This window comes from Atractosteus spatula, chromosome 2, assembly GCF_055471065.1.
Source record: "Atractosteus spatula isolate fAtrSpa1 chromosome 2, fAtrSpa1.hap1, whole genome shotgun sequence".
Classification (NCBI taxonomy): Eukaryota; Metazoa; Chordata; class Actinopteri; order Semionotiformes; family Lepisosteidae; genus Atractosteus; species Atractosteus spatula.
Genome location: NC_142707.1, coordinates 34,635,750 through 34,661,925, shown reverse-complemented (window position 1 = coordinate 34,661,925; position 26,176 = coordinate 34,635,750). Strand labels below are relative to the sequence as shown.

Sequence of the window (26,176 nt, the reverse complement as noted above, 5' to 3'; positions counted from 1 at the left end):
ATAACTACCCTATTATTTTTTCAAATCCCCCATGCCAATGAAGGACCTCAGGCATGAAACAGCAGGGCTGATGTAGCTCCTGCTGAATGAGCTGCAGGCTCATAGATATCCACAAGCTAAAGGCTCACTAGTCTGGAGAAGTCCAGAGGCAGTCAGACAATGAAATGCCCCAGATCCAAGCTAGAAATATCTGAGTGACTGTCCAACCTGCACTTGAGGAGGAAGCATTTTACTGACCAAGCTACTCATACTGTCCTAGATGAGATGTTAGGAAATCCGAAGACACTTTACAGTATTTCTGTGCATTTCAGGATCAGAACTGGCAGTTCTAGACGAATGTTAATGTCTTAAAGAAAGTTAAAAGCATACGGCATAATTTCTCTTTTTGTGCATTTATAGATAAGTAATTTTATTTATCATCAACATCAATAATTTCAATCGCACCGTACAAAACACCTGTATATAATTATTAAAATATGATTAAAAGCATTGTTATAGCTGGCGACATAAGTAAAAAAAAGATCACATTTTGGCCTATAAATATTTTCATGAAAATAGACCTTATTCAGCTTATTTTACAGATTTTCTGCTAAATTGATATATATGATTATGAAATTACACTATAACACATTCTGCACCATGGTTCACTAGATACTGCATAAAACATCATGACAAGTATCTTTGGAAAACTAATGTATTATTACTTTAGCAAAATCTTATCTAGCTTAGTTTATTTTGAAATATATGTATTTATTCTAGTATTACTCTTCTTTCACTCTACTTGTTATTCTAATAGTTTCTCCAATTATAAAAAAATCTACTTCACTTCTTCTAACAGGAAATACATTTGTACTAAAAATGGCAAAACTCTTTGTAAAAAGAAAATATGGCTAATTCTTGTTTACATTGTCAATGTTGCTATATTAAAAGAAAGAGGAAATAGTTCTCTGGAGCAAGTCGCTCTATAAACTGATAGGGAATTGCAAGAGCAAAACACAAAGATATAGAAAGATTAAATATTAATTTATCTAGAGAAAAAGCAAAAGAGAAGTACAGAGAGACTAGACATAAAAGTGAATAGAAGGCAAACTCTTCTATGGCCTGTGCAGTCACAAGATATGAACCCACTGAGAATATATCCTGTAAAATGTTAACTTCCTTTATGAAATTCATTTTAATGCAAATGTTACTGTAATACTGCAAAAGTATTAGATATGCTGGACTGAAAAGATTATCTACAGATATTCTAAGTGGAATACTTCCTACCACAAAAGCCTTCATTCATTTTGTGTTTTCATTCTAAACTCGAACATTTATTTATGTCTTGTCTCTGTATTTATTGAATATGTATGGAAAACGTATTGTTCAAAAAGGCATTTGATACATTTATTTCAAGACGTAAATACATCATAAACAAAATTAACTAAAAAACACACTTTTCATCTGTTGTGCTCATTTTATAATATCTTTGAAAATTAAGTACTGTAAAAAGTCATGTACTGAATGTAAAATGCTGAATAATTTTACACTTAAGAAGCCTGAGTTCATATTTGGCTCAGATAGAGCTGTCACATATACCTGTCTGTGAGGTGAGAGTGTGTGCAATAGTAAATTCATTTTAAGTCCTATTTTTCAGGCCAGGGTAAAGGCTATATATACTGATGAAAAAAAGAAACGCAACATTTTCTGGAATGAGAATACTATAGTTATAGCTTATGTACTTTCACAAAAAGTTATCAATTTTTTTTAAGCCCTCTGACCAGCAATACAGCTTGTGTAGCGAGGCATTGCAACTTACCAATCACACAAAAGCTTGTTAGGTGCACTTTTACCTAGCAAGGTCCAGGTGGAACAATGCCTGATCAGGTCACCTTTAAAAAGGCCTTTATTCAAAGCTTAGGTCACTGCAAGAAAAAGGCCACACTTAGTCAGTTTTCTGTGCATTCCATAATGCCTCGAATGTCACCAGAAGCAAGGGAGAGGGCCATTGGCATTCTGCAGGCAGGCATGTCATGTGCCAGCGTTGCCAGACACTCTGGAGTACTGTAAGTGTCCTGACTGCAGAGAAGGTTTTAGCAGACCAGCAGCACAGATGACCGTCCAAGATCCGGTCGCCCTCGAGTGACCACACCAGAGCAGGAGCGACACATCAGACTGGTCCATCTGAGAGATCATTTCAGATCTGCCACCTGTACTGCTGTTGAAACTGCCGGCAGACACAATGCCCGCATCAGTGACAGGACAGTGAGGCTTCATGCTGCTGGCCTTAGAGCAAGGCGACCTGTCAGAGGCCCTCTGCTCACACATCCTAGACATCACACCCGACTGGCTTGTGTCAGACAGAGGCTGGGATGGACTCGTCAGCAGTGGCATCAGGTCCTCTTTAAAGATGAGTCACTCTTCAGCCTGTTCCAAGCAGACGGGAGGGCCAGAGTGTGGAGGAGGAGGTGTCGTGTTTCTTTTTTCCATCAGTATATATGTATAATATATCATTACATTTTAGTAGAGGTTTTAGGATTTTTTTTTCTGAATTATGTCCTAAAATTTGTATTTACTTTCTAAATCTTATATTCAGCATAAAACATACCTTTCATTTTAGATATATGTATGTGTGTAGACCCAAGGAAAACAGTCCTGTAGCTAAAAGCCAAAATAATATGAAAAGCAATGCTGAACCATAATTCATGAATAAAATTTTCAAAATTTTCAGACACCTAAGTGAGATGGCCCAAGTGTCTCCTAATCTGTATATTATTTGAAGGTTGCTGAAGGTAGTCTCGATGTAGCTGGTCTTCAGGGCTCTGCCTTGTTCTTGGAGTGGTCGCCGTGAGTCATGTTCTCCTCATGCTCCTCCTCTTCTTCAGGTACCTGTGCAAGAGAGACCTTCACAATCACCCCCACTGCTGTTGGATATTGCAGGCTTTAATGACAGGAGAGAGTGAGCAGTCTCAGTGCCAGTGTGGGCCCAAAGAGGCTGGCAGTGTTGACCTGCAGAGTACAGGGCTCAGCGCAGTGAACGTGTCACAGAAGTGACACCACCAACTTTGAAACTTACATGGTGTAGAATTCTACAGTGGTGGAGGATTCAGTCCTTTGGCATGGCAGAATTGGCCCATGTCAATGGCCTTGACGCTGTGTGAGTGCCCTCAGAAACTGCAAGCTACCATGAATGAATCCCAACAGAGGCAGATCATAGTCCGGGTGAAAGATTAGGGGGGCAGTTTATGTATATATTTGCTGTACGTATACACCTTTACACCCACGTACATGCAGGGGGTGGATAAAATAATAGAAACACTTAACAAAACTCATAAAAGGACTCGTATTTCGAAGTAACTAAATTACTAAATTACTAAAGTGAAAAGGATTGTACATGTGTTTCATATTCATTTCAATACTAATTGCCAATATGTTTCCGCCATGAAAGATGTCTTAAAATCGATGTGGGTTTCTACAGCAACATGAGGGACCTAACAGATTTTGAAAGAGGTGAAATAGTTTGTGCCCAATTTCATCATGAAGACAAAGGGCAGCCCAACTCTTTTTAGTCAATAATATTCATATATTACTCAGTGCTTCCATTGTTTTGTCCACCTCCTGGAGATGTGAAGAGTTTAACCTGTTGTTATGGTACGTTTCTTTTCACCAAGAACTTCTGGACAAATCCCCAAGTTAATCAGCTCTCACCCTCATGCAGTGAAGCAGTTTTACAGTAATCTTCACTCTGGTTTTAATCTTAGTAAAAGTGGAAACGTCTTGTCAAAACTAGATTGGCCTGGACACAACCAGATTCACTAGATTGCTGGCTTTTGGCCTTGATGTGCATACACAGTACATCCATACTCAAGAATATTTTAGTGCATCTTTAATGTATTCCAGGTATTGAAGTAGTTTTTAAAATATGACTGTATATTACCAAATAATGGATTCCATTTTAGAGATGTTTGTGATGTCTACAAGTTTAAAAATGAATCTTCTGGTTTAAGAAATGATAAATGTTTAATTTCTATTTCTTATTAACTATCATTTTTTATCTAGATTTCTTTATTAAATATTATTACTAGTTTATCTACTGTATATATAAGTTTTTGTCTCATTTGTAATATATGAAAATAATTTAAAGGTCAGTCACCGTGCCTTGGAATTACAAGAAATAATTCATATTTTGAATTCTGATTTGGTAATTATATCAACAAGCGCATTAGTGGTAAATTAGCTATATAATAAAAGTGCATTATTTGTTTAATCTAATTCTTTTTATGCCAGTGACAAGTCACTCTGCAAACCTGAAGAAGTAAAAACAATTATCAAATTATTAGAAAAACAAAGATGTTAAGATTCACATTTAATTCACTTTAAATCAATGAGGGAAATAAGTCATGAACCCTTGTTTCTCGGAATATAACACACCAGATTACACACATGTTACTGTGAAATAAAACATAGTCTATAACTGTGCCTTTAAGACTTGATTTGCCGTTAAGATACTGACTCAGATGCTGCTACTTTCTTATTAAGCAACATTATGTCTAATTGATTTTGACATACTTTACAATATCACTTTACACGGCCTAAAGCCTGGATTAAACCTTGGCCCACCAATCATAAGCACAGTGCTGATCTGACAGAAGCAAAAATCCTCTGGAAAACAAAAAGCCTGTATCCAGTACCTGTCTTACGTGCTATTGCTGTGTGGATGAAAATTCTGTTCTACTCAGGGCTTCAACAGACACAAATACTGTATTGAATTTATTGTGCTTTTGCTCTACGCTTCCAACTAAAATGGTTATCAGGTTGGCAATTTTTCATTTTACATACCTCCCAATAAACGGCATCATCAAAGCAGTTTTGATCTGGCGGTTGTCCTAAAAAGGGCAGCTTCATAATAAGACCTGTCAACATGTAAGGAAATGATTTAATATGGTGCTAATATATCATTGTTATAGCCATTCTCTCAATTCAGTGCTGTTGGAACCCATTTTTGAATATAGAATTATCTTGTGTAACCATGGCATATAATTATTGTACACGTTTGTTTTCAATTAACATTTTAAATCGCTACTGTATTTGTCTTACAAATATTTTTTTTCTGGTTTTATTATGGGGCTGTTACTAAACACTTACAGTATTTGGGGTAATACAGCTCATGTGTTAAGACCCACCCCACGCCCTCCTCCATAAGCCTTCTTTCATTAGTTGGGGTTGTGAATTTAATTTTGTCACCCGCTCATGTTGAGGAGTGAGAGATTGTACCCAGTTCATACTTTAAACCCAGGGCATTAACCCAGTGTCCTGTACAGTTAATCTCAGTACAATGCTACACAGTAATGCAACCAAATGGATAAAGGATCTAGGCCTGTGGCGGCCCCTGTGTGTAGTTCTATGTGGTTTCACTGGTGCCGGTGATGCAGTATGGAATAGATGTCAGACAAACCTGTCACAGCTCCTCCCACAATTGCGATGCCCACAGATGACGCCAAGGCTGCCACTTGCATGACAACATTTCCACTGAGAGACAAGAAAATGGAAAAAAAAATGAGAATGCAATATCCAAAAACAGTAAAAACGTTCAATGGTCTTGCAATATCCTGTGTGTGCTGGAGAAAGTCTTGAATGTCCAAAAAGTATCTAAGATACCTTTAGAATGTTACGATGAATGAAAATAATTGTCTTTGTGTAGCTCTATAAAATAACTACACCCTAATCATTTAGAAACGGGTTTATTCTCATTTCATTTTTAACTTTCGATCATTTCTAACTCTAATTTAGGGCTTACTGTTTCAGCTCCACCTACCTAGAAAAGGAAGGGCAAAGAAGTCACCATTTCAATACTTTCTGTGGTGATGCTGGCACTGCATTGACACCCTCTTCACTTGCAGCTCTAACATGAGCTTTAGGAATTCGATTCTCAAGGTTTGCTGGGGTGTGTGTTTGCTTACGGACAGAATGAACCTGAAAGTCAACATTATGCCAGGAGAGCAGGAAGGAATTTGATTCTTGTTTCATCGGAGAATAGGATCTGACTGAAGGATACAGGATACAGGATAGACTATCTAGACTCAGGTTGAATGTATCAGGGAGCAAGGCAGTGTACTGTTGACCAGGGCTGACAAGTGTGTATTCCTCTTTCACACAGATTCATCAGAACAGCACTGCAGCTTGCCCCACTAGCCCTGGGAAGTTCGAGCCCTGGGAAGTGTGTGAGAAGATGCACTCTTTGGATGAACAGCCTTGAAAAAGGTCCTGGCCATGCTTAGTCCCAATTTCTTTTTTTTTAATTAAATAAATAGTAAGAAGTGTTGCAATTCTTATAATATATATAATTCTTATATTATACATAGAAATTAGCAATATTTAGATAATTTTATGCTCAGCAGCAAATAAAAAAAAGAAACTGAGTTGCCTCTTTACACAAAAAGTGATGGCTGTATGGAACCAGGTGACACACCATTCAAGAAAAGGCTGGATGAGAAATGAATATTCTACTAACAAGTTAAATGAGTATGACAGGCTCAATGGCCTCCTTGTAACTGTCTTACGTTCTTAAACTGAAGGTCCCACTTGTACATTTTCTAGCACCGGATTTTTCTAAGACTTCAACAACTGTGACAGAACTAGACATTAGTTTGTGATGTCATACCACTTTAGATGTGTATTCTCTGAAAATACTCCATCTCAACAGTTCACAAGCTATCTAACCCATTTAATTCAATATGCCATGTGTACTGTAATACTACCGTGAATACTAGGAATAACAACACCCAAGAATTATGCATACAGAAAGCTTTATTGAGTGGTTTAGTCACAATAAATTTGGTTTAACCTGGTTGGCTGTGGTCTAACCTCCAGGCCAGAGGACGATGAGGCTGGGACCACCATGTGGAGTGAGGAGTGTCTAAGGGGCAACTGCAGAGGTGGAGATGGGGTGAGGGTGGGACACTAAAAGACGTACGTGAGGGAGAGAAGGGTGTTTTAGGAAATGGCATCAGGAGGGATTGCTAACCACTGACAGCCGAGTTGGATACCTTTGTCATCATCCCTCCCAAACTTTTGATACAAACTCCATTAAAAAGAGAAGTTTTACTCCCAGTCTTCATGACCTGTAAATTGAACCTCAGCATCTGTACACTTGAGAATGAACTATACATTAAAATAAAGAATCTCACCTTTTTGCTCCCAGTGCCACAGCTATGATACCAGCAATCCCTCCTAGGATTCCAGGCATACCATGGAGGTTATGAACACCACAGGTATCTTGGATACCCAGTTTTGATGAAAAGACAGGCTAAAAAAATAAGAATGATACCTTTTGCAGAAAACCATATAATCATACAGTATACTGTATTTGTATTAATGATGAGACATAAGATAATAAATTTCAGAAGCTAAGACCCACAGAGAACTTATGTACTGTAAGTGATGTAAATTTTGGTTCAACTTGTAGATATCTGGCTCTGGGTTGGGGTCATTGACCTGGTTTCCTGAACTGGCTTGGGAGAATTCTGAACAGACACTTGCTGTTGTACTGCATGTGACACCACAGAAAAAGCTGAATGGCAGACAACATCATCAAAAATAGCCACTGGACCATATGTAGAATGCAAGAATGCAGACTCTTAAATCCCCCATTCATGGAAACAACATGGCTGGTCTCAGACTATAAAAACCTCCGTAAAACCATTGCAATTCAGGGCACTGTGGGAAATACACCTCGTGTGTGTCTCCTTCAGTGTTTTCTGGAAGTGGTCATTTTTGTTACAGTTAAACTCATCTCAGACCTTCACTGGACTGCACTGTGACTCTTTGCATCCCTACAATCTAATGCACTTTGAATCCATCCACCAGCGAAAGACACTTTTCCAGGTGAGGGTTACAACAAGCTGGGGCCAATTCCAGAAACACAGGGTGCACGGTGGGGCTGAGAGAGCATGTCACCCCTTCTGGAGGGGATGCCAGTCCATTGCAGGGATACAGGAAGGCTCTAGTTTGAGTAGCCAATCAAACCTGACCAGCATGTCTTTGGGTGTTGTTGAGAATAGGGAAAACCAACAACATAGATATGAAAGCAGAAAATCTGCTCTGCAAAACTGTATATTATGTCAGGGCGGCTTTGCAAGTAACCATGGGGTGTGTCGGCGTGCTGTGTTCAGCTGTGTGTTTCATATTGAATGAATACGATGGGGAAAATATTTATTAAATTAAGAAACAAATAGCCTGTCTTAAATCATAACTTTAAATTCTGAAACAGTAAAAATGTTCAATGGTCTTGCAATATCCTATGTGTGTGTCCATCTGGGCTTTTAATTACTAGTGCTGATTGGTACCTGTAATTGACCTACTTGTTGGTATAGACCTTTTTTCTGCATTTGGATCTTGGTTTCACAAACACTCTAGTTAAAGAGCATCATTTCCAACAACTTTAGCACACAGAACTTTGTGCTGTCTCTCCTCAGTGTACTTATTATGAATTTGCTCCCTTATTTCTGAACAAACAGATCTTCATACAGTCTGTGATGAAAAGGTCATAAACACACACAGGCGGGAATGACACTGTATTACACACTCCCACGGTGAGTCAGTGTTTTTCCTTCTGATTAAGTCCAACTGGTTATATTTCAACCAACACACCTCAATGAGGGCAGTCCTGAAACTCACAAATTAATGCAGTATTCATACCAATGTCAAATTTCTTTTAGATTTTTTAAGACCCTCAGAAAGAAGATTGAAATAAATTAGCACTGGCAATTACCAGCACCAAAAACCAGCAGACACAGAGGGACTCCAGGACCAGGACTGAGCACTGCTGTCCTGGGCCATTGCCTCACATGCTTCCCAGCTCCTATGAAAGGTTGCAGACAGGCCAGTGAGTCGCTTTACCATGCTTGCTTTGAACACAAGTCAAGCTCTACATATTCAGAAATGGCCAGTCTGAGCCTGGTTCATGTCACTATCCATAAATGACCAGAATGGCTGTAATGCCCAGTATATAAGCCAAGACATGTTGTCGTGTTGAGGGGAATAACAATGCAGCCCTGCTTACTGGAGAAGCAGGCTATAATGGATTAAGCCAGCTGGCACTTGCAGCAAGCAGTATTATAATGGCAGTGCCGCAGTGCCGCAGTGCCTTAGGCCTCAAAAAACATTTGAGAAAAGAAAAGAAACACCAACAAGCGTGATTTCCTTACACCAGGTCATGCTTAGGTTTAACAATATAAATACGTACTGTCAGAAACTTGAATCCCACAGTGGAGATGATTCCAGCCGTAAGCCCTATCAGCATGGCGCCGAAAGGCCCAATGGCCATATCTGCACAAGTGCCGACTGCAACCCCACCTGCTAGTGTAGCATTCTGGATGTGCACCTGTAAAAAAAACAGACAAGACAGGAAGAGAAGCTCTGGTTAGTTTTCAGGTGTTTACTTTGTTGAATTTAAGAAAAAAACAGTTGTGACATCTACTGGCCATTCTGCCTTTCTAGTCCCTTCTGCAGTTCAGCAATGCCAAACCTTTCCTACAATGGGGCAGATATAGTCATAATAAGAATGATAATAATGTTATACAATTTTTTATAATGCAGTCATAAAGAAGTCATCTCACACTCAGTACAACACCAAAAAAGTAAACACAGAAGATACAGTAAAACCACAAAAAAAAAACCTTCCAGAAAAAAAGTAACTTTTGAGGATAGACTTCAAAATATCCATTGTGGATGAGTCATCGACTTCTTTCGGGATTATTTTCCAGAACTATGAAGCATCACAACAAAAGGCCATGCTACCCAAAAACTATAGACTTATCACCCCTAAATGCTTCATTTTGGATCAAAACTCATGCACAGTGCTATCAGCTGTTATTGTTGCAGCATTCTTTTTATGTAACTGATAGGAGGAAGGAAATAACATGACCTCATTCTTATCCCAATTAAGGTGTAAAACATTTTTTGTCAATGTTTTATTTCACAAATGCAATTAAAAAGAGTGTTGAAATAGATGCCTTATTGTCAGGTTTAGTGTGGGTATACTGTAGATCTAAATGTCTACATAGAAACAATAGTTTAGACAATGTAATTTTACTGTTTGACTAACGGGGAACATGTAAATACCGAAAAGCAGAGAGTCAAGTATTGTGGAACACCAAAAGGCCACCAAGAAAATTAAAATAGCAGTGCTGAGCGAGGTACTGTAATTGTAATTGTATTGTAATACTGTAAAATGTAATTAATCTACAGTAAGTGGAGTCCCTAGAGATGGCATACTGTACAAACTCAACTCATTAAGTTGAATGTCGTGATTTAAAGTACTGAATGCAGCACTGAGATCTACTGTAGGTGAGTTAAGATGGTAGAGCACCCAAATTAGCAGTCATGAGGAGATCATTAAGAACCTTAACAAGAGCTGTTTCAGTCCTGACTAAAGCCAAACTGAAAGGGTTTGAAAATGAGATAACCATTTTGTTGCCCAGCAACAGCATATTCACAAGTAAAAGCATGTTAGATATGGGCTGAAATGATAAATTATTCAGATTACCCAAACCCATATTTGTATTTTTACACAATGGCATGTCTTCAGTAGTTTTAAAAGCATCTTTATGGGAATGTTATGTTCCATCTCCCACTGTCTATGTGCAAAGAATCATCTTCACAACTCTGCCATTACATAATCGATCATGTTTCATCAACAAATAAAAGCTTCAATTAGAGATGAAAACCACAAACAAGTGAACCCTCACACCGAACAATCCCTTTAAATACATTGCTGTAAACCCAATTCAAGCAATCTGCAGTAATTTAAAAAACTGCCATTTATTATGTTAAGCACCAAGAGCAGAAGGGCAGAGTAATAGGAGAGGAATTTAATGAATTAAAATGAATTAAAAGAAACCAATTTATCAATAATGTAACCACAATTGTGTGTGAGGTTGTAATAGTGATAATAAAGCACACCTGTATTGACAAAATGGAGTTTTTAATGAAAGTTTGGGAGGGGTGACAGCATCCAAGTTCTCCTTCGCCTCTGCTACTCTAACTTGTAACGCTTCCTCCCTGACGTCACTCCCCCAAACCCCCAAAGAGGACAGGCCCTCTGTCTTCTTTGCATTCATCTTTCTTCCTGCAGCCCATCTCCACCTTTGCTGACTCTCCATGGTCACTCCTCATCCTACAGGAGGATTGTCCTGTGGTCAGGGCACTGACCCTCAGCCAGGCGGGTTGAGCCAACTCTTTCTGGTCTCTCTGTTACTCAACACTCAGTAAACACTTTTCAATAAACTTAATTCTGGGTTGTTGTCATTCGTGGTGAGCTATATTTAGCTACAACTAACAGACATGTATTGCTGATGTCCTCACCATGTCCAGTTTTCCTTTTTTTTCCACCAGGCTTGAGATGGCGTATGCCGAGAGCACACAAGCCGCCAGGGACAGGTACGTGTTGACGACAGCTGTGTATTGCTCTTGAGGGGACTCGGCGATGGCAGAATTAAAACTTGGCCAGAACATCCACAGGAAAATTGTCCCTGAAATGGTATTATTACATCTGGTTAAATAAGAACATTAAAACAGTTACAAAGGAGAAGAGGCCATCCAAGCCATTTAGTCTGTTTGGAAGTTAGTAGCTAACGTCTCTGATCTCATCCAGTTGTTTCTGGAAGGAAGCCGGTCTATCAGTTTCAATATCAAGGTTGGGTAGCTTGTTTGATTCTCCCACACCCCTTTGAGTAAAGAAGTGCCTTCTATGCTCAGATCTAAATGTATTCCCACCTAGTTTACAGTTGTGTGCTCTGTTTTTTCCAGGAAATATTTAGTGTATAATATATGTTGAAGATTAAGAAAGATAATTACATTTTTAATAATTCTGGTAAAGTAAACGTGCAAACATGAAATGCAGCATGCATTGTAGTTTTGTAATATTGTTTAGATGCTTTAATAGCCAGTCAAATTTCATTTCTCTTTACAATAAATTTAGCCAAGAAAGGAAAATTGTTGGAGTTTAGTAAGGACAAGAACTACCGGGTAGAAAATACCATTACTTTTCACGTCAATGCTATGCATTTTAAAAGTATTAAATCATGATTATATTTACTCTTATTATTCAAGTTTCTGCTCTTACTGCTGTATCTACAACTAATAGGTGTATATAATACTATAATAATAATTATAATCATCATAATTGAAGTGATTATACTGTAGGAAACAATGAACTTCACCTATAGAGTAGAACAGTTACACTTTCTGTCCAACAGATGGCATTAAATGCCAAAAGTGCCTTTCAGTAGACTGGAAAACAAAGGAATATATGTTTTCTTGAAGGTTTCAAACTTAGAAATTATTTTCTGTTTATTTCCTTCGGTTTAACATTGCTTTATAATACCAGAATTGTTTTTTTACTTTACATTTTCCCCTAAGTGAATAGCTAAATAAAAAAATCTGTAACTGTGAGGTGAACTTCAGTCTTCAGGGTAATTTCATGTGATTCAGATACTGCTTTTGCACTTTCTTGAATTGTGAATGTGAAGATCAGGATCGTAGAGTGTGTCCATAAACATTCAGATCAGAACCCTTTTGGTGTTGATTCCTGGACAAAGCAATTGATCAACTCAAAGAAGCTGATCTGTATGAGCAAGATAAGGTCTAATTGTATTCTTTTTTAAAAATCTGTTGATTTCAAAATTCACTGAATAACCTGACAAAAGACAGCATGAAGCAGTGTTTATTTTTAATGCAATTATACATTGCATTTGCAAGTAGTTGTTCTTCTGTGTTTCTCCAACACAACATAAAAATTACATAGCACTACATTTAAACAAATGTCCTTGTTCAGCTGAATGAATTGTACAGAGAAAATAAATTTGATAGGCTACTGTACAAACAGTTGTATGCATGCTAAAATTTAGATTTAAATGACAATTTATTACAAAACTATACAATGCTAGATTTAGTATTTGCACATTTAATAGAAAGATTGTAAACATAATATTTTTTATTGTAACCATGTTCTATTCACTAACTCATTTTCATTTTCATCTTACCAATCATGGCGAAGAGGTCAGAGTGGTACACAGAACCATCATTTTCATGGCCGTTGCTGAGACCAGGTCTGTAGAGCATGCGGGCTACAGCCAACCCAAAGTAAGCTCCAAAAGCATGGATTACCATTGAAGCACCAACATCACTTGCCTGGTTGGGGATGACAACTACAATAATTACTTCAACCTGTTCTTAACAGCATTTACAAAAAAACTAGAAAAGCTTGAATCCTTAGCAAAGAGTGGTTTGTCAAATGGATTTTAAAACAAATATTCTGGATGTTGGACCCTAATTTCATCCACTTTCACCTATCTGTGTATAAATATCAAGGGGTTCCAACAGGCAGATTGCTGTTTTCCATTTCTGCAGCCAATACATTTTGCTATTCAAATCACGCCTCTTCTCTGTCACTATTAGACCAAACTGTTGAATTGGCTCTTGGAAGCTGGACCACAATGAGGGACCACATTGTTCAGGATGGCTGATATTAAGTGGATACCTTAAGAACCACCTACACAGAGTTCCAACCCTTCCTTTGGTACTGTGGAAGAAGGCACACCGGGTCACCCACCAGAACTGGTTTCTGGAATAATAGTGCTGGACTTTTCCTTTGAGACACTGATTTTGTTAACTGGGGTCCATGGGGTTCTTGTGCTGGTTTGTGAGTGTGTACCCCTTGTGGATAAGATGTGTTCTGTGTGTCAGGTAGGCAGTTATAGAAAACATGGGTCGTGCAAGATGTGTAGACTGATAAATGTGTAGTCATTTATTATGTTATGTTAATAAAATGTGTAAATACTGTATGTAGGATAATTGTCTTGTCTGGTCTGCGGATGCACTGGTGATTCTGGGGGATATAAAGAACTTGTTGCAGGGGAAAAAGGGTCCTAGCATCTTTAAAATTACTACTGTAGATGGACTACAAAGTTAACTTTTAAAAGCACTCCCTGCATTTATGGGTCACCATTTGTGACAGAAATGTTTTCACAAAGCTGTACATTTTACTGTGTTACTAGAGCCAAAGAACAAAAACATTCCAAGAAAACAAATGCACTGCTAACGTTCAGAAAATAAGAAATTATCTTCTTTTTTATAATTATCTAATTTTCTAATTAACATTTTATAGACTATACAGATGCTTCAGAGACAGTGCAGTACTCTAGGTATAAAGAGAAATGACTAAATATAGCATTTTCTGCAAGAATGGACCTTGATTTGTGTTTGCAATTCAGCAAGTAACATAGGATGAAAAGAAAAGAAAGTATTTTCAAACACTAACCTGTAGTATTTCAACAACAAGATGTTCATTCATTGCAAATATTGTGATTTCCAAAATTGTCATTATCAGGAGCTGGACGGGACTTGTTTTTCCCAATACAGCTCCAAATGAAATGAGAACAGTTGCTGTGCTGAAATCCGCATTGATCATACTGTGAGCAAAAAGAAAAGAGTTGAATTCACTACTACTATCTCATTTTTAATATCAGATAACTCTAGTCTTTTGTCACTAGAAACATAAATTCCCACATAAATACTTTTCAAAGCTGTCACAAGGTGTCAAGTTTGATGAAGAAAATGATGTTGTATTTGGTAATGGTCTTTTATTAATAGAGGGTAAGCATAAAACTATTGTCTAAACTGTAAACAGCAATCAATGTATAACTGGGTTAATCAGTGACATATAGCTGGGTTGAACCACACTGTTTTACAATTTTGTGGTTGATGTGGTATTTTTTGGAGGGTTGCCTATGGGCAACATTTCGGTACACAGTGGTGTAGAAAACGAGGCTAAAACGGCTCTGCTTGGATGTATGAGTACCATCTGCGGGCGAGCAAGAAGTGTGTGCCACAGTAATTACCTAAGAATGTTGACTTGGATTTTGCCATGGTGCATATGCCAAAGTCCTTGCATCAGCATGCCCCATTGAAGACCAAAGGCAGCCAGGAGCATGTTGAGGCCGACACTGCTGAAGCTGTATCTCTTCAAGAATGTCATCAGGAATCCGAAACCAATGAAGATCATCACATGTACGTCTTGGAACACTGCAGGGAAATGAGACTTGACTTGTATGTCGCAAGAGGATAGGAAAAAGAAAGCTGGTGGAGGAGAAGGACCTGCAGTCCTCCATTAGAAACAGTTAAAAACCAGGAAGCAGAGACTTCTGGCTGTCGGTTTGTATCTGGTACCTAGTGAAGGCTTCAGATCCTTAGGCGCTGCACAAAGGGGGAGGTACAGATCTGATGCCTTCATGCTAAGTAACAGTAAATAAATGGCCAGGCTAGTCATAAAACATTTAAGTGCAAGTTAAAACAGCCACATGAGTGTAACAAACATTTTAATCAAGTCATACTGATGAAAAACCCATTGACCTGCCCAGTGATTACATCAGACATTAGAAACAAGAGAACATAATTTGGCCTATCTAACCTGGATCAATTAGCTACCAATTACCAAAGACCTCATTCAGCAGTTGTCTGAAAGGACTAACAAATCCAACAACTGGACTGGCAGCGTGTTCCATCCTCCCCAGCCCTTTGTGTAAAATTCTGTTAAGTGTGCCCATATTAAAAAAAGAATGAGATTCAATCCATTTTTTAAGTGACGAGAACAACCACAAAACAAATGAATTCCACCTACAAGGCCCATCCGCCCTGCAAGAAGAGTGGCGATTTAAAAAAACAAAGAAAATTATGTAAACAGGGAAAAAAAGTTTATAATATTTTCAAATACATGCATGTAATCAAAATACAAATCAATTACTAAGTAAATTACTGTTATCCACAGAGGAAATGAATATGTAAACAACCTTATAATTACAGATTCATGTCGATTAAAAGTGGGCGCCATATTTCCTTAAATTATTTAAATCCATTATGTGCCCTTGGTGACTGGCATCCTGTCAAGGGTGTATCCTGCTTTGCACCCATTGTCTGGTGGGTTAAGCCGATATTCATTGCATGTGTAGTATGGACGTCCTCTTACTGCGGGTTTCTCTACCGATGCAGTATTTGCATATACAGTATTGTGTATTTCATCTAGCATCTCTGATTATTTTTCTTTCTGATTATTTGCAATCACCAGCTGTGTATTAGTTCTGCTTTGTAGCTACAGCCGTGGTACCTGCACAGGGGGATGAGGACTCTTGCCACCCTTAAACAACATGAGTAGTGTCCCAGTCATGTCGCACTGTGTTTCACACGTGTCTCACAGTGCTCACAGCAGAGTTAGAACTGATTGAAGGAGCAGTGTAACAGTGCAACCTCACAGGCCAGCTGAAAATACCAGGGGTGGTTGCTATATATTGCCTCATTGAGACCTATACAGTTGGGGAGAGCTGCAGTTGGGGAATCTTGATTAATTAAAGTTAAATGATTTAGTAGCACAGACTTGAATCATCGATGCTGAACTACTGGGGGATTCATTTCCTAATCTCCTTATCTCCACCTTATGTAAATTGTTTTCTTCACAACTGTAAGAGAGAAATAAAAAAATACAATATTTTTTTATTTAATGCAAAAGCTAGAAGTACAGTAACATAAAAGACTCTTTCAAAAATTTGTGTAGAACTGTCTATGGGCATTGCTGAAAACCAAAGAGTTTTGCAATACATTTTACACCAAAAAAGCAGAATTGAATGGCACCGTTTATTAAGCTCCAAGACCTATTAGACTAGCTATCTCTCTAAATTTTGAAGACTGAGCCACTCTAAGTTAGTTTGACTTTTAAGAAGTACCTTTTTTTGAAACTATTCATAATCTAATTAAGATTAATTTAATTAAGATGTGCTTAGAACGTAAATGAAATAAACCTTTCAGTATCACTACCTAACTTGTTTGTGTCCTCTGAATCTTTTCTTCCACACATGATTTGAATTACCTTTATAAAGAACTCTCAAAACAAACTACTCTCTCCCTTACGATTTTTAAAGAGGAACTTTTAATGCTTGACTGTTTTATACAGGATATTTTAATGTTCGGAGGAATGTGTTTCTGATTTTATTTATTTCACTTCACAAGTCTAAAAATCAAAACTGCAACCTGATCATTATACAGTACTTCTTTAATTAAAATGTATTAATATTAAGGCAGACTGAATAATAGAACCATAATTCCATCATAATATATAGTATCTTTATTCAGCCATTAACTGAAACATACTTATTCCTGGCATCGTGGTGACTATACTGGATGTATAGGACACATAGTAGGACTATACCCTGGATAGATGCTAGTCCATTGAAGGACAAACATGCATGGACAATATAAAGAAATCAAACCACCTAGCCAACATTTATCGTAAGGTAGGAGGAAGCTGGCATAGACAGAGAAACCTCCCTGTGAAACCAATGAGAACATGCAAGGACCACACAGAAGGTACCCAATTCCAGATTCAAACCCAATTGTAACAGCTGTGAGGCAGAAGTGCTAACTGCCAAGCCATCCTGCTGCACAGTATCATTAAGCTATAAATACAATCACTTATTGCAATAGAACCATTCAAGAGAGTCACCTGATTGAATTTCAGATTTTCAAAGGAAATGGAAAACAATATATCTCTAAATGCAGTGGTATGCTTTAGCATTTTTGGTATAAAGTAACTGTAGTTAACACTAAAGACAATAGTCCAGGTTTCCATCTTAAGAAAATGAAGATGACCAATGCTCCTTTATACTGTAATTGTACATGGAGAAGTGCAGCAGTCAATGCAAAACTTGAAATCTTGTGTAATGAGCCACACTTCCTTTATTACAAACTAAACATGTAATTACCAGATACTTCTGATATTTTAGGTGCTCTTAGATAAATTAATTTGTTCTTATACTTCAAAGAGCTGGAGATAGTTAAAATATTTATGCACCTTTCTTTTCAATGCTTTACAAATAAGTAATGCACATGGTTCTATTGTTACCACAGAACTGCAGCTCCATGCTCTGTATTTTTAATTTAATTTACTGTATGATTTGATTGATTACAGGATTAGTGTTGTTAGGATGGGGATGGGTTCTGAGTTGAGGGTAAAGTTAAAAGGTATAAAGTATTCAATGTTCACTTTAAGCTCCTAGAAGTTTTAATTTATATTACAGACATGGCTGGGAATAAGAAAAGAAAAACTGACAGGTACTCAGGTCTTACAGTAAGAGACATGATATTATGGTTTACAGATCTATTATTTCCTATGATATTTTCTCCCCTTTCATTAATTAAAAAAATAATACAAAGAGTGGTAGATAAGTTAAAACCGAACTTTAAACATAATGGTAAAGTGTTACAACTGCTATTTGATATGTTGGGAATTAAGTTTAAAATAGGCTTGGGGAGCTCACATGGAATGAATGGCCATGTGCTGTCCTTACCTGCCCCGGAATAGTGTGTATGCAGTCTGTGGTGTTAACTCGTGTTGAAGTTTGTACTAGCTGGAACAAATCAGTGTATGTGCCAGCATGGTGGCGCAGTGGTTAGCGTTGCTGTCTCACAGTGTTAGGACCCTGGGTTCAGTTCTAGACCTGGGGTGCTGTCTATGTGGAGATTGTATGTTCTCCCCATGTGGATTTCCTCCAGGTTTTCCATTTTCCTCGATTTACCAGTACAAAGACATACTGGTAGGTTCATTAGCTCATGGAAAAAATGGCCCTGGTGTAAGTGTGTGTCTGTGTATCTACCCTGCAAGGGACTTGCATCCCATCCAGGGTGTACCCCACCTTGGGCACGTTGCTTGCCAGGATAGACTCCGGCTCCTCCATGTCCCTTGGTTTGGATGAAGCAGTTACAAAATGGATGGATGGAAATTGGTATATAAGAGAAGATGATTCATTGCTAATGACTAAATTTCCTCAAAACCCTCTAAGGTGTGGGTCAAATAACTAGCCTCCTTTTGTTTGTAGACTTTCATATGTTTTAATGAAACAACTGCATTTTGTGTTCTTGTTATAGGTCTCACAGCTGCTGCAGCTATTTTGTTCCTGCCTTTGCACTTTATACCATACGGGCAAATATACCCAATACAAGATTGTTGTTATCAAGTATTCGTACTGTATACAGTATATGGTCATTGCTTTTACGTACCTGTATTTCTAATCCAAACATCAAGATGGGCATGATCAAATTTATTTAGTGAAAATATAGATGTCATGCAATAGAGAAGATTAGATACAGCATTTATTTAAAGTGAATAATCCTTTAAAATATGTTTCTGAATGTAATGTAACAAATGTGATCACTGTTCATAAATTCAGTTGACACAGTTTAAATATCTAAAACAAATACTGTAACTGCATTATTCCATTTTGTATTGAATTATAAAGTCTTTATTCTTTCCTTTGAACACTACTGAAAGAAACTGTAGTTTTAATGCTAATACCCAAGAAAAAACTGGACTGAATTCATTGTCACACTCACTCAGTGGGCTGCATCTGTCCTTAAGGGCTGCAGTACAGCATTCAGGACAGGAAGTGTGTAGTTCACTGGATTGTTGCCTAATTACTGTTCGACCTTCCCTGTTTCTGGAAATACCTTAAGTACTGCCAAAGAAAGCTGTTAAGATGACAACAGCTGGACAGTATAGGCAAATCTGGGACAGTGGAAGGACAACAGCTTAACAAGTAAATGAAGTGCAGAAACACAAACTTCTTATAAAACCATTAAAAATGTACTTGCTTCTTGAGGCAAACAATGACAATTAATATATTTTAATTAACATAACCTACCTGTATTAGTTTTTAACAATTGTTACAAAAGACAACAACAGGAGGCTAATTTGTCTAGCCCATTTGGTAGTTAGTTGATCCAAGGGTCTAATCTAGACATTTCTTTAAAAAAATCCAGCTTCAACAATATTGCTGGTAAGCTTGTTCCAGACTCCCACAATCTTTAAGCTATAGAAGCCTCCTGTAATTGGTTTTCAATGCACTATCATTTATAATTTGGTCTTTGTTAATTTGCCTTCTTTTCATAAGTTCTGTGTGTTTAGGTCAAACTTTTCTTTTTGTTCTCATTGAGTGCTTGCATTATCATAAGGTTATAAAAATGTCCTCAAACGGGAAATGTACTGTAAATTTCAGAGCCACAGGGAAAACCAATCTTTTTAGAAGGGAGTGCAGAGAGTTGAGCAGAGCAGGTGCAATGCATCGACTTCCTAAACGAAGGCTAAGACTTTGTTTTTTCGAGTCTCTTAAATAAGTGTACAAGGGAACTGCACATTCACATCTGGCGGGACAACATAAGCAAATGGCAAATGCAAGAAAATTTGCATGCTATTCTGTACTGTTTTTTACAGTCTGGTGGTAGTAAGTGAGGCACGGAGAAAATTGCGTGTGCAATCATGGGAGCTGCAATTTTCTTTTTTTCACAGGCCTCTGGAATGTAACAGATGTAGACATTATCAACTCCATCATTAGAATGCAAGCTCAGATACACTGTACAGTATCAGGTTTGTTGGTAGCTCTGGAGGGGCTGAACGAAGGAGATCCAAAGATGAAAAGTGCACATGTACTCTGACATCTGAACCGTTCAAAAGGCTTCCCTTCAGTATGTGCTTTACCATATAGTTTTTGCATAAAGCTAAGTAAAAAATAAATAATTCAAACTAAAAATTGAATCCATACTTTATGTGCTACCACACACAAAAGCATTTTTTAAATATCTGGATTCTTACTGTATAAAACAGGGGTCCATCCTTGGTCATAGAGGATCCCTGTTGAGTATGTTTATACCTGTTATAACATAAGCTTATTACCTGTTTATAAACACAGAGAAGTCATAGATCAGTTAAGAAATATGCTAAATTGAAGAGAATCACAGGTTCAAGAGCCATCTTACTCATTAGAGAGGGCTTGTTTCCAAGTCAAAATGGCATCATGCAGTACAGTGTTTTGGAGCAAAGAGTGATAGTTATTCCTCAGGAATGAGGGATCAGGGGTGAACATCTGTGAGACAAGTGTGTTGCCCATTCTGATAAGTGGATAAAGAGTTTCAAAGAGGAATAAAAGATAAATCAATCTGGGTTGTCTTTGGTTCCACATCCTAATCATATGAATGCCTGGCTGTTGAGTCTTGAGAGAGCTTCTGTGCATGAGGTTCACCCTATTCCTGGTCTGGTCTACAGTGCTACAGAATGGCTTCACACATTGACCCTGTCTGTCTCAGGCTTTCAGGACTTAAAGCTGAGTGTGATTTTACAGCCGCAATTGAGTTACATCCTATGAATGTGACAGAGGGAAGGATGTATTAGAGCTTATTTGGAATAATTCGCCTAGCTGGCAGAATGGCAGCCTGACTGTAAGGATGAGGCTGATCGAACCCCTCCTCATGTGTGTGAGGAATGAGCCAGGGAGCTGCTGCAGGGGTGTACTTGGGGTGGCAGGAGGGATGCAAGAGAAATGTTCTAAGGCCTAGAAGGTAAGATATACATATATACAGGATGTAGGGGAACAGAAGTAGGAAAGATTAGGATCTGACTTTCCTCCTGAACTTCTGTTATAAACTCTTTTAATGAACTAACCAATCCATGCTACGTGTCCTTTAAGATGAATCCCAAAAAACAGACAGAGGTTGGGAATAAGCAGGCAAATGAAACTGTACAGCAAGATATGATAGCAGAAGCTGAGTTTAAAAATCCTTTCTGACTGTCTGTTAGATTTTTTTTATCAATTACAAATGAGATTACACATTTCTAAAGGTAATGACTTGTCAGCGTATGTTCCAATATATGCTCATATGTATCACAAATACGCCTCTAAGTGCCTTTAAATTGTAGTTAATGTGATTGAAATGCATTTCATGCCTGAGCCATTGTTTTTCTTGATTGCTGAAAATTTTGTTTGCTGGCTAATTTCCTAATGGGGCACTACAGATTATTTACATAGCTGGATCCCATTAACTTCAAAGGAAAAAAATTCCATTCAAAGCATTTATCCTACAGTGACATCACTTTTTTAATAGTGGTATTATTTTTGCCATATCAATCCACTGGACTTTTGAGTTGTACATAGATGTTCAATATCTGGTGTTACTAAAGATGACCTTTTGTAGATCCATGTTGCTCTTGATATAAATGATTCAAGTAATATTTCAATCAAATTAGTATGACTTCTTTGAGGAAGGGAGTATTTTAGATAATTGTATCAGAAATGAAGTGTCTCATCAAGTTTTAGAACATACACAGAGAATTAGCTTCACTAGTAGATCTCAGATTCAGTAATACAGGACCAGAGACAGACATGCTCTGAGTATATAACTACTTAAGTACAATTGAAATGCATTGATATCTTTACCTATTGAAAAACTAAGTATTACGCCAATTGCAATCTGTCACTATGCCTGGTTATACAGTATGACCTTGTTGTTAGCAGGTCATCACGATTTAAAAGCTGAGAATAAAGCTGAGAATACAGAATACAATTTTGGGAGTTACTTACACTACAAGATCTCCTTACAAAAATTAAAGACTGATGTGTGGGATCTTGGTTCAGTCTAATCTGAAAGTATTCCCTCAACACCAAAAAATATGATTCCTATATTCCTGAATCAAATATTAAGCAAAAAAACAACAACAACTTTATCCTTCCATTCTGAGGTGCTAACTGTGTGGAGCCTATATGTTCACTCTGTGTTCATGTGAGTTTCATCGAGGTGCTCTGGTTTCCTCCCACAATCCAACGACATACTGTACTGGTAAATTAATTTGCTTCTGTAAAATTGTCCCTGGTGTGAGTGTGTCTTTGTGTTTGTCCATGTGTGCCCTGCCATGGACTGGCTTCCCATCCAGAGTGCATTCTGCCTTGTACCTACTTCTTTCTGGGATAGTCACCCATTCACCGTGACCCTGAATTGAAAGTAATGTTCTGTATATTATTATTTTTATTTATTTGGACAAGTGTTCTTATGGCACATATTTCTATACCTGGCGACACAGCACCGAGTGAACTGAAACATGAAGTACTATACTCTTTTCTTGCACGTTAGTAAAAGGGCTGTCCTAAACTGTTTGCAGACATGCTCAGCTGCACATAGAGACTTAAACGCTTGTAGTAATCTTTGCTGTTCATGCGGACCCCACCCATCTGATATGTATTTTTACATGCTAGCATTTTTACTGACTCACTGCAAAAAATGTTTCTCAAATAAATATTCAAACTGAAGTTATTTTAATGGGAAAACATAAATTATTTTATTCTAATATCATTAAAATAAAATCAATATATCTGCCACAACACAAAACAAAATAATTTGTTTTGTGACTGAAAACACTTTAAACTTTTGCAGTACATTAAACAGAAATACAGTAAATTTAATAATTGAATAAAACAGAATTATCTATGCAATATGTATCATGTTTACCATGACAAATATGAAGCAATGCTCTGTGTGGTAAATAGCACAAGGCTAAATAGTAAGGCTCATTTGGTTACATGCATTACTTTTAAATAATTAAACTAAGGGAAAAACAGGCAGCAAAATTTTGAGAAATTTCTGTGAAATTATTAAATTGGCACTACTGTTTAAAGTGACTGTTCACATAAACCTAAAACACATCCGAAAGGAAATTCTGAGCCATTAAATGTCTCATTTTATAAAAATGTGCAGCACATTTTGAGTCTCACCATAAACAGATAAAGTATAAAGTAATACAATCACAAAAAATAGATTATTATAAAATCAAAGCTGAAAACAATTGTCTTCTTTAAAAGTAATTGAAGAAACAACATCTCATATACCATAAAACGTAAATAGAACATAAAATTAAAATATTCATTTTATTGGTGTAATTTCCATCATAAATGGAAAATATTGGCAAATAATGGCAGATAAAAATAATGAAATTAATAAAATAATGGCAAATATTTTTCAAATCAGGAATTAAATTAAATAGTAGAGGACACAGAAACATTTTTTTAGAACTGAATGGCAAATCATAAAGGTACAGTATATACAACGATGTGACATTTTAAATAATACGTTTATAATGATAACTGAAAACAATGTATAATTACATACAGCATGCAGCGAACATTAGAAACTTCTGAAGCAACAGGTCACAAAAGTACTCACCAGGGTACAAAGCACTGAAGTCAGGATGTTCATTTGAATGATTGCTATTTTGTGGGCCATGATGAGCATCAATTTTATCATAGGTTACAAATACTCCAAATAAAATAATTGTAAGAATCTCCAAAGTTATGGCCAAGACTGGAAACTTTAGCCTCATGTTGGTAGAGTACAACGAAGGCATGGTGGAGCTCCTTGGTATGTATGAATGTGATAAGAGAAAGGGACTGATGCCTGTTTTTAAATTGCCTGCAGATTCACTGAAAACCAATGACAAGGGAGAAAACATTAGGCTCACAGTGCACACCCACTCTGAGGGGTTGGGACTACAACATCATTTATTGAATTTATTCAAAATTACATTTTATTTTACTTAAACAAATGAACACTTTGTACTTGAAATAGGAAGATCATGTTGAAATAAAACTTTTAAATTTCAAGGATTTACTTATACTTTATTGTTTTTTTTTTAAACAAAATACTAAATAGCTGCAGATGAAAGCATTTCCTCTTACTTCAGTAAACATATACCTGTAATTTCAATTCCTTGATCTGTAGAGATTATAGAACTCATTCATATACAGTACATAGTTCCTCAAAGTATGGTATTCTGTATTAATGACCACATTGCAAAAAGGCATTGTTGTTAGAGAAAGAATTAAAAAAGAGAGACCAGTACAATTCCTGATCTCAAACATTTCCTACATTTTTCAGTGGAGAAAATGATGATGACATTTGACTAAAGTATCTGGAATTCTAAAAAGTTTGAATATTACAACCAAAATGACAATGAGGACTACTGTATGTCATGTTAAACACTGAAGCAATGACCAGGGGAAATAACTGGAAAGCTACATCAGGTGTCAGATCCAGAAAAAACAAGGTACTTTATTTCAAATAACATAGTTATGTACTCTTCCAGACTCTGTACTTCATTCTTTCCTAATGGTGGCTGTGACTCTCATAAGTCTATACAAAGTGTTGATTTTTGCCATTTATTTTTTGGTCTTTTTCTGAGGTTGAAGACCTTAAAACTTTAGTAACAGAAACAATGTGATCAAGATCAAGAAATTCTTTATCATACAGAACTATTCTTAAATGTGATACAACTAAAAAAAAATATGTTGTAACTGTGTAAATACATTAAATGTTTAAATAAAAGGTTTCTTAATTGCATCAGTATTCAACCCTCATGCTGTAGAAAGCCTAAATCAGTTCAGGTGCAAAAGAACAATTTCAAAGGTCACAAAATTAGCGTAAGTGTCTCTGTCAACATTGGCAACATTGACAGTGACCTGTTTCTGGACTAAACACATCTACACATCTACTGCTACATCTGCTCTCTTTCTTTTCATGTTCACAACCTTTTTTGTGCAATATATGCCAGGGACCCGTGCAATACATTTGTATTTATATCTATTTATATCTATATTACATCTATATTTATATTCATATGTGTTATACGATTTTTCTGCATACTGTTCTGTTCTAGTTTGTTCTTTGTGTGTCCGGACTGTGAGTAAGTCTTTTAGTGCACCCCTCACTGTACTGATTGTATTGTATGTATTGTACTATTATTATTGTATCATTCGTTACACTGTGGCTGTGTTGTCTGTGTAAAGCTGCTAATGCACGGCAAATTTCCCTCACGGGATCAATAAAGTATCTATCTATCTATGTGTAATTAAAGTGATTTAAATGGATTTTTAGGTAAATTAGTCTCTGCAAGCACCCTCAGATATTGGATTTCAAGCCACAGCTCACATGGTGATGTGACAAATTAATCCCAAAGACAAAGGAGTTTTCAAAGGAGTTAGGGATGAAGTGAAAGAGGGGCACCAAACAGGAGGTCACTTATCTCTTATGAATGGTGAGGTCAAACAGTAAGATGAGAAGAAAACAGTATTCCATTCCATACAAAAACCTGACCAGTATGGGGGTGTGGTAGAAGGAAGACCATACTGAAAAAGACACATTTTAATTGTCTTATCAGATATACTGCAGACATGTGGCAGAATATTCAATGGTCAGATGAAACAAAAATGTTTTGCTCTAAATGCAAAGCGTTACAGTACATCTAGCACAATCCCCAAACAGTACATCACAGAGGCAG

General features: G+C 37.1%; 1 protein-coding gene across 1 annotated transcript; it reads right to left on the bottom strand.

Moving 5' to 3' along the window:
• Window positions 1–382: 382 nt before the first annotated feature.
• rhag (Rh associated glycoprotein) lies at window positions 383–24,295 on the bottom strand. Its single transcript, XM_088908288.1, has 10 exons — window positions 24,067–24,295; window positions 14,880–15,063; window positions 14,300–14,450; window positions 13,023–13,170; window positions 11,344–11,510; window positions 9,224–9,361; window positions 7,167–7,285; window positions 5,435–5,508; window positions 4,819–4,892; window positions 383–2,868 (listed from the first exon to the last, which is right to left on the bottom strand). Exons 1-10 carry the CDS (start codon window positions 24,245–24,247, stop codon window positions 2,794–2,796), a joined length of 1,311 nt encoding a protein of 436 aa, XP_088764414.1. The 5' UTR covers window positions 24,248–24,295; the 3' UTR covers window positions 383–2,793.
• Window positions 24,296–26,176: the final 1,881 nt, after the last annotated feature.